General features: G+C 38.5%; 2 protein-coding genes across 2 annotated transcripts; both read right to left on the bottom strand.

Moving 5' to 3' along the window:
• Positions 1-1,272: 1,272 nt before the first annotated feature.
• Positions 1,273-9,229, bottom strand: pdpk1b (3-phosphoinositide dependent protein kinase 1b). Its single transcript, XM_074663737.1, has 14 exons — positions 9,059-9,229; positions 6,651-6,941; positions 6,417-6,459; positions 6,178-6,315; positions 5,947-6,091; positions 5,744-5,841; positions 5,577-5,652; positions 5,389-5,457; positions 5,115-5,211; positions 4,618-4,791; positions 4,258-4,475; positions 4,025-4,082; positions 3,565-3,717; positions 1,273-2,960 (listed from the first exon to the last, which is right to left on the bottom strand). Exons 1-14 carry the CDS (start codon positions 9,080-9,082, stop codon positions 2,847-2,849), a joined length of 1,698 nt encoding a protein of 565 aa, XP_074519838.1. The 5' UTR covers positions 9,083-9,229; the 3' UTR covers positions 1,273-2,846.
• An 896-nt stretch (positions 9,230-10,125) lies between these two features.
• tsr3 (TSR3 ribosome maturation factor) lies at positions 10,126-14,068 on the bottom strand. Its single transcript, XM_074663243.1, has 6 exons — positions 13,720-14,068; positions 12,590-12,800; positions 12,234-12,427; positions 11,976-12,143; positions 10,550-10,604; positions 10,126-10,394 (listed from the first exon to the last, which is right to left on the bottom strand). The coding sequence occupies exons 1-6, from the start codon at positions 13,838-13,840 to the stop codon at positions 10,277-10,279; spliced, it is 867 nt and encodes a 288-aa protein (XP_074519344.1). The 5' UTR covers positions 13,841-14,068; the 3' UTR covers positions 10,126-10,276.
• Between the last annotated feature and the right edge of the window lie 50 nt (positions 14,069-14,118).

Raw genomic sequence — 14,118 nt, 5'->3', positions numbered from 1 at the left:
TAATAATAATAATAATAATAATTTCAAACAATTTTGAAATTTTAGAAATTTGCAATTTTTTGTAAAAGAAATTTAATAAAATTTTCAACATTTTTAACATTTTGAAAGAACTTTTAAATTTTATAACAAACTCAACTCACCTTTTTTTGTTTGTTAATGTCCACAAATCAAGCATGTTTATCAAGCCAGCATATTGTAAGTTAAATGCATCCATGCAACAACAAACAAAATGTCAATGCATTATTTTGTTTAGTGTTAGTTTCTTAAATTATCAAAACCCCTCTGAAAGAAAAAAAAAAATCAATGTTTTTAAAGCTGCAAGGAGCCACTGCAAAGGAGTCAGAGAGCCACATGATGCTCAAGAGCTGCAGGTTGGTATATTTTATCATGTTTTTTTATGGTTACCACTTCACTGCATTTATGTTCAGTACCTTAATTCAAACCCTAATTTGTTCTTCTTACAATTTCTCCTTTACTTTGTTACATTCAAAAAAGCAATTCTGTATGCTTATCTGGTTATTACTCTACCCTCTTTATAAAAACAAACCAAACCAAAACTTAATGAATGTAATGTTAAAAAAAACAAAAGTTAGTCATATGTCAAGCCCCCTGTGATGTTGACATGCAAGTGTGTTGAAGTAAATTCCAGGACACAAAACACTGATAATGGGCCGATACTTTATTTACACGCTGCAAAATGTGAGATGCCATAGCCACTGAATGCTGCTGCTGCTCTCGCTGTGTCATGACTGTGGCTGTTAACAGAAGACAGGACACATGGCTGTATTCGTATGCCTAAATCCCTACATGCTTTAATTACTGGACTACCAAGCATTAAGTGGAAAATTCATCATTCAACATCTACTGACCTAGCGCACAAATAATCAGAGAGAGAATGAACAGATTCATTAAATTATCAGAATATGATTAAATCACTGAGCAAATAGAAAATGTATGATATAGTAAGAAAAAAGCTGTAAAATATTATAGTTTACAATAATTATTCACATTCAAAGGCTTTACATCTCAATACATACACAACATGGCCCCTGAACATGACTTCAATCCAAATATGATTCATATATTAGAATTTAAATAACACAGAATGAACTAGAGGCTAAACAATAGCCATCAAATAACCTTATACAAGAATAAAAATACAAAAACTGTATCCTAATATCATTGCATTACTTGCTTCAGATTTTAATAATACATCATCTGTACATCACAGTTCTAGTCAGTTACAAGCCAGGTAGAGTTTTCCATACACAATGTAACCGACTGCCATCGACTTGATTCAAACAAATTTTCTAAATAGAGGAGAAGCACTTCTCTCGTGCTTTCCTCAACTTTATAGACAGATACAGCAATTTCATCGGTTATTTGGATCAGATAGATATCCTTTAACTGACATCCAACCACATTGAGCCCGGGCCCCAGGGCCAGGGGTCCAATTCACCTATACTCCAGTCACACACTGCACACACAGACTCAGCTGAAGGAAGAGGACCTTTGGAAAAGACCTCCAGGTAATATGTCAAAAAATTAAAAGCATGTGATAATACATATTGCCAAAACAAGAGCACAAGTTAAATCAATCGCTTTAATTTCTATTGGGCCAATCGTCAGAATGAAAACAAAAGACGGGCCGATGGGCCGATGAGGCAGTTCTGCCATCTTGTCCGGGGACGACAGCTTTACTGTGATTGCTTCGGAGTATATGATAGTATGTGTATGTATCTGTTGATGAAGGTTTTTCTGTTCAGCATGGGGTGGTCAGCACATGAGATTTTGTTTTCAATAGGACGTACTGAAGATGAGCCGACGATCTCACAGAAAAGAAATGGAAGAATTCACACCACAAAGAAAATAGCCAGTGAATGGTACAGAACAGCCAAATCATCCAATAATAATCGCTTATGGTTGCCAATGCAGTCAAAAATACCCACCTTTAAACTTGAATAAACTAATCTCCAGTGCCCTAGGAGAGAGAAGCGGACAAGCCTGAGCTACAAAACTGGCCATGCAGGAAAGAGAAGGAAGTTATGATTAGGAAGTACAAGTTAGTGGCATGTTTACCCACCCCCTGTTAGCAGTACCTCCTCACAGTAACAGCAATGAAAGGCTCGCACTTACACAGAGACTGATTCAGACCCATGTCTCACTCTGCTTTCTTTCGTCAACACCGTAACTGGACTGCAGGAAGCAAGTACCAAGAGACTAAAAGCAACTCATAAACCGGGGGGACAACTAGGCTCTGACAAAAACATAAAGAGGATCTGAGTTTGGTAAAGGTGTGAGTCTGAACCAGCCCACGGTTTCTGTTACATCTATGGAGTATATGCGTTAGAAGTGGGTCCTGACTACAGCTTGCACGTACGATGTAGGAGTAGGATATGGTTTTGTTGAGATATCAGGAAAGGCTCTGGTTCACAAAAGCTAGTTTTTGTGTTATGGTATCATTTTAGCAGGAAACCAGTCCTTGCTTTTGAGATAGTCCTAGCATTACCCAAGCTTGCATCACTCTGCCAGACAAGCTTGCCTTTCTCTCCCCTTTCCTGCTGAATGTACAAAAAGCAGATGTGCATGGTGGCAGTCTTATCATCCATACATTGAAAAAATGCAATAGAAGCCTCACAGAGAGCACAAAGAACAAGCAAAGCAACCCTGAATCCAAAGTTGTATTTTCCCCATGGTTCTACTCAGGAAAACAAACAAGGTCTAGATGCCAGCGTCTCTAAGAGTTTGTTTACATTGCGGTGATGAAGGGCACTAAAGAGGGTGTTACTCTGCTCAGTGATTGGCCTCAGAGCTAAAGAGGAGTGGCCACAGGAGGAAAGGTGCTCCTATAGGCCAGGGTTTTGGTGTTTTTGATAGATCTTTCTCCACACTTCCTGGATCTTTTTGCACCATCTGTCAGCATTTCCGCTGGGGTCCATCAAATAGTATGTTCGGTTAGGCTGAGGACATGAAAGAAAAATCAGATGTTAGACAAGAAAAACCCAGAGATTCAAACAAATCTTAATCAGAAAGGAGCAGTCGTTTAGAGGGTGTGCCCAAAAGTTTTATACTATATGGCAACCTTTTTTGACATATATAGAAAAAATAGATGACACTAACATTTAAAGTTTATAAAATAGATCCCATATTGTATATTATTTATAGCCTGTGTATTCAAGTTGCATTTTTGTTTATTTGTTTTTATGTATATGTTTTTTTTTCTATTTTTATTTCCTTTTATCATTTTCTGAATACTTCCATATTATCTTGACTGTTATTGTATTTATTTTACTTTTATTTATCTTTTAAATTTATTTATTTTTTGACTATTATCTAAAATTACTTTTATATTTGTAAGTACAAGAATAACTCTTTGTAAGATCATCATTATTTAATTATCTAACGGTACAGTAATACTGTTGTAGGGATGGGGCTCTGTTGAGCAGAAAGGGGGGAAATAGGGTTGTATTGTGTTCATGTAATTCCATCTGTATACTCCTATGTATGATTTTAATATGTCAATAAAAATACTTTGAGCAAAAAAAGAAATGAGCAGCGGTTTACCGTGTGAACAAAGAAGGTTTTAAAGTTCTTGGCCTCAGGGCGCAGTTCTAAGGACCAAGGAATCTCCCCTTTCAGGACTTTGTTGACAGGATCCACGTAGTACAGGTGTGGTCCCTCAGTGAGGAGCAGCTGTCTCCGTCGAGCAAACAGACCCTGTAATGGAGCAGCACACGTCTCAAGACAGAAGTTCACCAACAGGGGGGGCTGTGAGGCCGATGACACTCTGATTGCAGCTCCAAAAGGGAAATCCCCTCGACTTCCTACTTGGTGTTAGCAGCCAGAGTTAGCTTCAGAGGAAGTGACTTCACAATGCTTACACAACTTTAGCCAGACACCACGTTCCAAACAATAATGAAATCATCCAAAGCACAGCTGCTGTTTGGCCTCAGTCAGCAATCATCTGCTTTTTTCATGAGCAAAAACTATCCCAAGTGAAAGATATGAGAAAGGATTTATTTACCTTCCGTTTGTCCACTGGGCCCATTTTCAGGATCAGGTTATTCTCCACAAACTGATGCCTGTAGAGAGAAACCAGCAGCTCAAGTCTTAACAAGTAAAAAACACTTACAAAAGGATGAAGAATTAACACCATATTAAACTTTTTCTGCATTTTTCAGATGTGAACAATAACCCGTGTCAAAATACAGCTATGAGCTAAGGAGGGCTTAAAAAGTGAAGATGGCGGGTGTTTACCAGGGGTTTCCAGTGGTCTGTTTGTCCAGCAACAGCTGCTTCTCCTCGTCAGTGAACTGCAGGTCCAGCTCAAAAGAGTTGTTGTCCAGGTCGTGGATGTACTGCTCGATGTTGCTGCTGGACCGCTGCGGGGGCGTGGATTCATGCGGCGACAGGGAGTGTGACGATGTAGACTGGGCCACCTGCATGTTGCTGAACTGGCTCAGTAGGTCATCGTACTGGAGGGGGGTAGAGGATAGGAAAGGTCAGTTGGCTTTTGGGAAGCTGTGTTTGGCTCAGAGTTTGAAGCATTGTGTATTTTTAAACAAAGATGTATTTGGTGAAAATGTGTGAAACCTAAACCGTGACGGTGTAGCTTACGTTTCCGTAGCAGTCCTCATCGTCCTCCGACATGGCCGGCAGGTACGGGGTGAGCTTTGGGGGCGTCTGAGTGTGCAAGTCACTCCAGGAGATGGTGTCAAAGAAAGGGTGCTGCTTTAAAGGGTCATACCCTCCCATCTCTTCACACCCAATCCGCTTTGAAGGGTCCAACGACTGTGGACAAAGTAAAATTGACAATATTGACCCGACCAATCACTGCAGCCACCGTGAGGTCACTGGCTTCACAAAAAGTCATGTAGCGACCCTAGACAACTTTCAGCATGTGTCATTGGTTAGACCACAGATTATCAGACGACCCCCACACTTTCCAGGTTACTTTTAATGAAAAAAAAAAAAGTCTTATATTCGGGTCATTACGGTAATATGTAGTCCTAAAAGAAAACTACAGCCCAGTTTATAGTAACCATCAGCACAAAACTTTACCCCGTCACCACATTCATCAGTGTTACTTCAAATTAAAGTACTGGATGACTTACCAAAAGCTGTCTGACGAGATCCATGGCTTTGGGAAAGAATTTCTCTGGGAACTCATACTCCAGCTTTATTATTTTCTGGAATATTAGATACTCATTTCTACAACAGGTGGAAAAAACCAGGAAGAGAACGAAAAGAGAGACAGTTAGAGAAGTAAGTAGTCGCTTTAAACAACCCTTCACTGTAAAGCTTTATTTAGCCATTTAGCTTGATAAGTCATTAGACACATGAATCAATGGGGACCAATTAAGCTGAAACAAACAAATCAGTACTTACCCAGCTCTGAAAGGTGGTAAACCAGCCACCAGCTGATAGATAATACATCCCAAAGCCCAGAGGTCAGAGCTACAAAAGCAAACAAGAAGGAGAGGAAAAACTTATTTCTTGTGTAACAATCATAGAATAGAAGAATTAGAAAGTATGGTGTGTATGATGGTTAAGCCACATTACACTTTAATTAATACCTCTTGCAGGCTGATTTCTCCGTTAGCAGCTCTGGAGACACATACTGTGCTGTTCCGACAAAGGAGTTTGCTCTCGCTAACAAACAGTACAAAGAAATTATAAGATGACGGGAAAAACATCACAGTGCTTTCAGAGAGTGATGCTAAGCTCGTGTTCATGGTGATACCTTGTTTACTGTCTGATGATAACTGTTTGGCTGTCCCAAAATCTGTTATCTGGATGTGCATGTCTTCACTCAGAAGAATATTTTCTGGTTTCAGGTCTCTGAAATGTAAATAAGCATTTTAAATAAAAATAAATAAAAAGGAGGGCAAAAAAGGAAGAGTATAAATATTACGTACTGGGTGTAAAATGAACAGAATGTCTTACCTGTGTATTATCCCCTTATTGTGCAAGTATTCTAGCGCACAAACTATTTCGGCTGAGTAGAATCTAGTACAGGTCTCATCAAAAGAACCTATTTTGCGAATGTATTTCAGGAGCTCGCCATTCTTTGCGTAGCTGAGGCCAAAATCTACAGAGAGTTAGTTAAGGAATATTGCATTTAAACATAAAAAAACAATAGTTGTTGACTTATTTGTATACAACCTGAAAGGATACACAACTTTTCATCGTCTTGAAATGTGAAGTACAGCTTGACGAAGAACGGATGATCTAGATTTGACATCAAATCCCTTTCTCTTTTCACGTACTGGGCTTTGTTCTCCTTCATAATATGGCGCTTCTCTAAAATCTTAACTGCAGGACACAGAAGAACATTGTAGAACACAATGGTTAAACAAATATGACATTTCCATCTTGAGAAAGAAAAAAAAAAAAGAGAGTCTATTCATACTTACTTGCATATTCTTTCCCTGTTACCTGCTCTCTTGCCAGGACAACCTAAGGGGGGAGAAAAACACAAAACCATAACATGGTATCTTGTTCTCCAGTAGGACCTTAGGGCCTGTTTTGTTGATTCACTTGAAATGAGATGAGGATGACTCATCCAAGCACATTAATCAAAAGAATTCCAGCGTGTAGCAACATCTGCCCAGTTAATTCAAAAGCCAAGTGGAATGCAGGTTACATACCGTCGAGAAGGAGCCCTCTCCCAGTATCTTGCCAAACTTGAAGTCTTCTGGCTTCTTCTTGCGAGGCTGGGGGGCCTGGGCTGCTGCCTGTGAGCGGAGGTCTGAGCCCTGGCTGCTGGCAGACCCTCCGACAGCATGAGCCTCTGAGGCTGAGCCCTCCATGCTGGGACAGTTGCTACTGCTTGCGCCTGGGATAGCAAGTGGCGAGCAGGAGTCTGGGTGGTTTCTTACCATTGATGGATGGGAGCAGGAACAGATGACAACGCTGGGCTGAATGGGCACAACATCATACTGGAGCAGGAGAGAAAACATGATAATTATCAGTCAGCTCTTCTTATTCAAAATAAAACTGAAAACAAATCATTTGGTGTTAATGTAGAATAGGGCTGCGGCTATCAAATATTTTAGTATTCGAGTATTCTACTGAAAATCCCATCGATTAATCGAGTAATCGGATAAAATACATTTTTGTTTAGTTAAAGAGCAATTATCTTTTTATGAAAATTTTTCTCTTTAAGAAATAGAATTTTCTGATACAGCATGTCAATAAGAGCACTTGCTTTGGTAGCTCCAAAATTTGTAAACACACTTTGACCCGTTTCGTAAAATGACCCATTAGTCTCCAAACTCCAGAAAAGAAGCTAGATTTGTTGCTAGTTGCTATTTTGTATAAGAGATAGCTTGAGAGGTCGGAAAACTCTCTTAATATGGCCTCAGCTCTATTTGAAATACCACTCTTTGATCTTTTTAAAAATTAAACGATTCCTCGAGGCGGAGAAAATTACTCGAGTATTTTTTGTAATCGAGTACCTCGAATCATTCGAGGAATCGTTTCAGCTCTAATACAGAACAGTGTAATGTGTTGCCAACAATATGACAACATAACTACAATTTCTTTAACAATAAGAATAAAGGATGTTAATACAGTGAAACTAGCTTACAATATCAATTTACATAAAAAATACACAATCACAGAAAGAGGTAGTGCTTATTGTTCACCTTTCAAATTGTCATTTAAGCCGGGATTTTTAAGTCACCTTTTCCTAACTCTGAAAACAACAAATAGCTGGATTGTACAGTATATGTTTTCTTTCATCGTTTGGCCTTATGGTAGTAAATCATGACTTAAGGTTCAATTTCATGTAAGACCACCTGATGAGCAAAGTCCAGAATTGATAAACAACAGACCACTGAAGAAGCTGTGCCTGGTAGTCACATCCTACAAAACTTGTTAAAAGTAGGGAAAACTGTGTGGGAGTTTCTGCTTTCAGTGTGATACTGTACGAGCTTTCTAAAAAAAACTTTGAGGAGAGATCAAACTTGTTAATAAATGATGAAACTGACATGGCAGCTAACACACAAATACTGGCGAGAAACCCACCAACGCAGAAAAAACGAAGAGACAAGCTGTGCTTTCAGACACATGGTGCATTTTTCCAGCGTTATTGTTTCTATTAAGTTTGTTTTACAACTCATTAAACGTGAGTTCAGTTGGCCTAGCTCCTTCTCATTCAAAACCAAGGTGTGGCCATTTAGCTGCCTGATCCGGACTTGACTTTTTTGATCCCCAATCGGTTGTAAACCCATCAACCGATCCACTGCTACTAGTCAACCACATGATGACTTGTGGAAAATGCTAACAAAGTTGCCGTTACCCCGACAATGATCAATACGATAACAACAGGCCTGTGTGAACTTTCTTTGCTAACTAACTGGCTAGCTAACGTTAGCTCCTGCTGCCTTGTCAAATAAAGCCGGCCATCACTGACAGCGAGTTATAAACTTATCGCTAACAGTCAGTCAATTAGCTAACGTTAGCAAGCCAGGTATCAGGCAAGTAACTTCAAAACCGTGTGCTGCCTACATCAAACACTCCTCCTCCTTGTTCAAAGTTAGTGTGCTTCCATTAGTATCAAAAAATGCAAGTAAACTGGTTGACAATTAAGCAAAGCCACGCAAACCTTAAAAAAGCTTTCCTTAAACCAAAGGTGGAACGCTGTGAAGCTAACGTTAGCCTGTTAGCAGGCAGGAGCATCGTTCGAAAGCGCGAACATGTTTAGCCAACAGATAACGCTCCTGACCAAGGGGAAATGGTCAAGCATGCTGTAAAACTGATAGCAAGCCTTTATTAAGGCTATAATGCCATCACGTAACCCTTTAAGCCTCATATCACAAATCAAGCAAGGTGTTGGACAACCCCTGTTAACGTAGCAAACATTAGGTGTTGTGTTAGCCAACACTAGCGTGCTAACGTTGCTACCGAGTCGTAACGTTAAACGATCTTTTGCGGCTAGCACCGCTCTTCAAATGAAGGCCCGACGTAACTATTTGTTGTCAAACAGCCGCCACACTGTACATTTTGAGCACCGGCTTCGAACCGTTGTTCGTGTCAAAGTTGTAACACTTACCAGCTGACTTGTAGCTCTTGCCATGGGAGTTTTCCACGAGTATTTATTTGGAATAAAATAATTAGAGAAGCTCCAGTAATGGCTGCCTCTGCGCCTTCATTTTCGAGCTGTGACGTCGTTCCACAACAATGTTACCGCAGGACAGCAGAGGAGAGTCCCGCTGTGTCCGCCCCCCTCGCCACATTTACAACCTACTGAACTTCATTTTACTGATAGGGACGGCAGCAGTTGGTCATATTCAAACGTAGCAGCTCGTTTTATCCGCAATGGCTGTTTTAGAAAAATAAACTATTGTTGGTGGCTCTTCAGGTCTACACCTTTGGTAAACTTTAGAGCTGAAGTGTGCAACCCCTCGTTTGCGATTTCATATTTATGTTGAAATGCTGACTAAGCATTTCAACATATTGTTCTGTGACTTTTTCTTATAAATATTCTTCTGTACGTTTCTTGGTTCGTTATGAACACTTCAAATTTTGGCAAATTTTCACCATTCAAATTTTATACTAATAAGCTTCATTTTTTATCTCTAACCCTTAAACTTTTTGAGCAACCAGACCTCCATGGGTTAACACATTTGATTTTCGTTGATAATTTTTGTGTGTTTTTGTTGTCAGCACATGTACACTATGTAAAGAATAAAATATTGAATAAGAATACTTCATTCATTCAGATCTAGGATGTGTCATTTGAGTGTTCCCTTTATTTTTTTTTGAGCAGCGTACTACTGAAACACTTTGTGCTTCCTCAAAAATTTCAAATTGTGCTTTTACCATTTCTATCCCTCCTATTTTCTCTAATCTTCTTCAACTTTACATAATCTACACATCCCACATTTTTAGCTCTGTTCAATTTTTTTGCACTGATAGCAACGTTATTTTTCGTGTCTTCATTTTCATTCTTCAGCTTCAGCATTTCAACATTTGCTGCAAGAAATCCTCCCATTGCTTAAATGTGCACCAGTAATCAAAATAAATTTGCAAAAAATCAGTTTTTTTAACTTATTTTTTATTTTTTTTTAAAAAAGGAGAACACATTAAACAGATAAATACATAGATTTTATTCTTCAGGATATTTTTACAAAACTGGACTCCCCTGTATAGCAGTGTATAAAACATGAGTATGAATTGAATTTTTTATGCCAGTCATTGATGTAAAATAACTCTCCGATTAAATTTTTATCATGATGTTCTTCATTCACACTCTTCCTCCTCTTCTTCATCATTCTGTGAGGCCGCTTTTTAAGGTATTGTTGCTCTCTGCTGTTTCATCTTCATCCTCTGCTTCATCTTCATCGCTGTCCTCAGAGGAATCTGTTTCCTCTTCATCTTCAAGGGCACTTCATAGATAAGAGGAAGTTAAGAAAAAACGGTGGTACAATCGAGTTTACTTTTTATTTAGGGATTGTGGATATTCTGTCTCCAAATTACTTACGTCGCATGCTTCATTCTGTAGTTATAACCTGAATGCTCTCCTGAGTATATTAATACTTACCACTGACGTCTGTTGAGATTTCTACATTCCACTCCTGAGTTCACATCAAATGGATCTGTGAATGAGAAGGTGGTTCACTTTCCTCATGAAAGAAAATTAGCCCAGCAAAGATTTTTATATTGTGACTAAATGTATCCTCTCTGGCATATAGAGACACTTTCCAGGCGTACTGGAAACAGTTAGCCTGCTTCAAAATACCTGAATCGCATTGCTTTCAACCACATCAAGGCAACTATTTGCACGAGTCCCCACCAAAATAAATATGAAGACAGACATTAGATCAGGAATCTGCAACCTTCACTTTGATAAGAGCCATTTTCCCTCAGCTCACCTGGATAAAAGTCATTCAGAGCCACAAAATCTACTTTATCTTCACAATAAAGACTATAAGTGTAAAAAATTATTTACATAGTTAAAATCTGGTGAATATTTGTCTTTTTTAAAAATTATTTCAAAACTTATAAAATTGTACATGTGATATCTTTTTTTTTTTTTTAATAAATATTTTAGCAAATTTTTCCAAAAAAGAAATAATTAAATCCACATTTCATCGCCCATTTCCAAAAATTCAACAAAAAAAAAAGAATAAAAAATAAATAAATGAAATCCACATTTCTGCCCCTATTTCCAAAATTTGCAAAATTTCAAATAACAAATAAACAAATAAATAAACTCCACATTTCTGCCCCCATTTCCAAAATTTCCAAAAATTTTTAAATTTTAAAAAATATAAAAAAAAAAAAATCCAAGAAATTTGAAAAAAAAAATCACAAAAACTTTGAAATGAAAAAATGCATTAAAAAAAAAAATTAAATAAATTTTCAAAAGTTTTTAAATTTCAAAAATGTTTGCATTTCTGGCATTTTTGTAAACAAAAATTTCTACACATTTTCTGAATAATATTTTAAATGTCAGAAATGTATGCATTTGCAAACTTGAAACTTAATTTTTTTTTGCAAATTGTGAAAAATGTGCAAAAACTTAAACACACTTTGAAATTTCAAACATTCTCAAGTTACACACAATTTTCAAAGATTTGCAAAATTTTTGGAATAATACTTGAATTTGATAACATATTGATAATGTCACATCTTGTCACTTCTAGTTGTTTGCTAACGTCTTGCCACATGTCATGTCAGATGGGATGCATATTCAGTTCAACAAAATGTTGATGCTTGACTTTATTAGTTATCAGTGTTTTTAATCATCAATACTCTCTGTAAGAAAAATAAAAATCCTTTTTTTTAATAATATTTTTTATAAAGCTACAAGAAACCACTGCAAAGAAGTCAAAGAGCCACATGAGGCTCCAGAGCCGCAGGTTGCAGACCCCTGATTTAGACTGAATGTAAAAAGCCCCAACCATGCGTCTATTTTACAATTAGATTGAAAAATAAAACAGTGGATGAGACCCTAGTTTATTTACCAAACTCCTCCTCCTCTGGTTTCGCTGTCAGATACTCCTTCTCCACAGAGAGCAGCTCTTCCTCTGACTGGCACGCAGCGTAGCGCTCCAGGAGAACTTTGTTGAGCTCCAGAAACACATTCCCCCACTTAAATTTCTTCAACAAAAGCATTGCAAGTTCTTCAAAACCTGCAAAAAGAGAAGCAAAACATAAGAGATTTATTGCAGAAACTAACAGCAGGTAGCAACAGGAAGTCAGGATGACAATGACGCCCCTACCAACAATGCAGAAAGTAGCTGCAAAAGCCTCAACACAGGATAACTTGCAGGGCTTGCCATAGTTGACCGGGTTTGCAGCAACGAGGTAGGGCAGTAGCCTGGGGTGAGCTCCGACCATCTTACTGAAGGGGGTCTCCTCCAGTTTGGCCCAGGAACAATCGATCACTGCTAAGCCGCTCTGAGCCACGATCTCTCTGATCAGAAAACATCAATTAAACTAATTATTATCATGTGATTAAAATAAGGTTAGAAGTGATGAGGACTTAAGGTAAATTTCTCATTTTAAAATGATTGTTTCATTTGACCTATAATAAAAAAAGTGTTAAAAGCTAGCAGATGTGATTTAGTATATATACCTGTCAGCTGGCGTAACATACTTCGTGCCCATTGGACTCAGGATGAGTCCGTTAAATCTCTGATTGAGGCGAAGGTTTCTTACGAACCCTTTGCGCACCAGCTTTCTGCCGGTACAGCGTTTGGGATCACAGTGACCCAGGTCCCACATGGCAAGAGGACAGGGTAGCTTCACCTGAGGAGCTTCTGCTCCCTCGTCTACACGAAGACTTGCTGGAAAGCACAGAGACAGGATAAGTATGAGGTGATGACACTTTGCTTCACAAAATTTTGAAATTTATCCTTAAAGTAAATACATTTATTTGCCAGTTACCCACTGTACATTACCATGGCATACATTCAGGTTATCCTTTCTTTGTATTTGGAGTGGATCATTACTTTGTGTGGCTCATTTGTTGGTCATGGACACCAAACTTTTTGTGGCTTCAGTGATATTTTTACTCCTTTTTCTCCTGTGTTTGTCTGGAGATCCTACATGTAACCATGGCTGCATTGTTTACACGTGAACTCAGCTGTTAGCAGCCTGTAGCATGTCAATGCTAAATGGTGCAAGGCCGGATGTTTCCCCACAAGGTGAGGAGAAGGAGGTAAGGACGACGTGCTGGTTCACAGGTGTGAGCTAAGAAGTGACGACATGGACCTGTTCTTCCATCCATCGTTATTGGGAACGTAACATCTATCTTCAATGAGATGGACGAGCTAGCTGTGCTAACCCAGCAACAGAGGGAATACCAAAAGGCAGAGTAGCATCATGCTATTCACATACATGGCTAACAGAGCTAACACCAGACACCAGCACGACTGAACATACTGCTGAAGAAGCTCAGTCCTGGACCCTGTGGAGGTGGAGGCTGGCTGACTGGACAATGATGGACAAGCTGTCAGCATCTATTTTCTTATGGAGCTTTTTACACTTTCTTTACACTTTCTTACTTTGGTTTTCTTGATTGCTGCTGTGACTCCAATTGTTACAATGACAATAAAGTTATATTCTGTAAAAGGTAAGTGTAATATTTTTTTGTGCTTTTGCTTTAAATGAAGAGGTGTCATATTTTGTGATGTCAATTCACATAAAAAGAGGTATCTGAACAGTTATAACATACTATTTGGATATACATAAAAAATACATTACCTTCAAAAGCAGAGTGCATTTCATCTGTAAAGGCCTCCAGGGATTTTCCTTTCATTTTATGCCGTTTGTCTTTTCCCTTGTTGTCAGAGCGGACAAACTTTCCCTGTTTCTTCCGTCCCATGTTAAATACCAAAGATTGTAGGAAACCAGCTTCTGTTTATGTACGAGCTATCTAGCTACCTCCTGCCACCGCCAGCATGTCTGAAGAGCTTAGTTTGTTAAAAGAGAGACTAAAATATCCACACTTTGAAAAAACAAAACCATAATGTATCAATAAAAGCCTCTGCAGAATGGAAATAACCTATTCTACAGCGCTGTTTAGTTTACGTTAGCTGAAAGCGTGGACAGCATGGTGTCGTTCTGAAGTTGAAGCGCATGCGCATGTGTTATTTTCGTCAC

Source organism: Halichoeres trimaculatus, unplaced genomic scaffold (assembly GCF_033239565.1).
Source record: "Halichoeres trimaculatus isolate MK-OKI-2021-1 unplaced genomic scaffold, fHalTri1.1 fHalTri1_scaffold_23, whole genome shotgun sequence".
NCBI lineage: Eukaryota > Metazoa > Chordata > Actinopteri > Labriformes > Labridae > Halichoeres > Halichoeres trimaculatus.
This window is presented reverse-complemented; position numbering and strand designations above follow the sequence as displayed.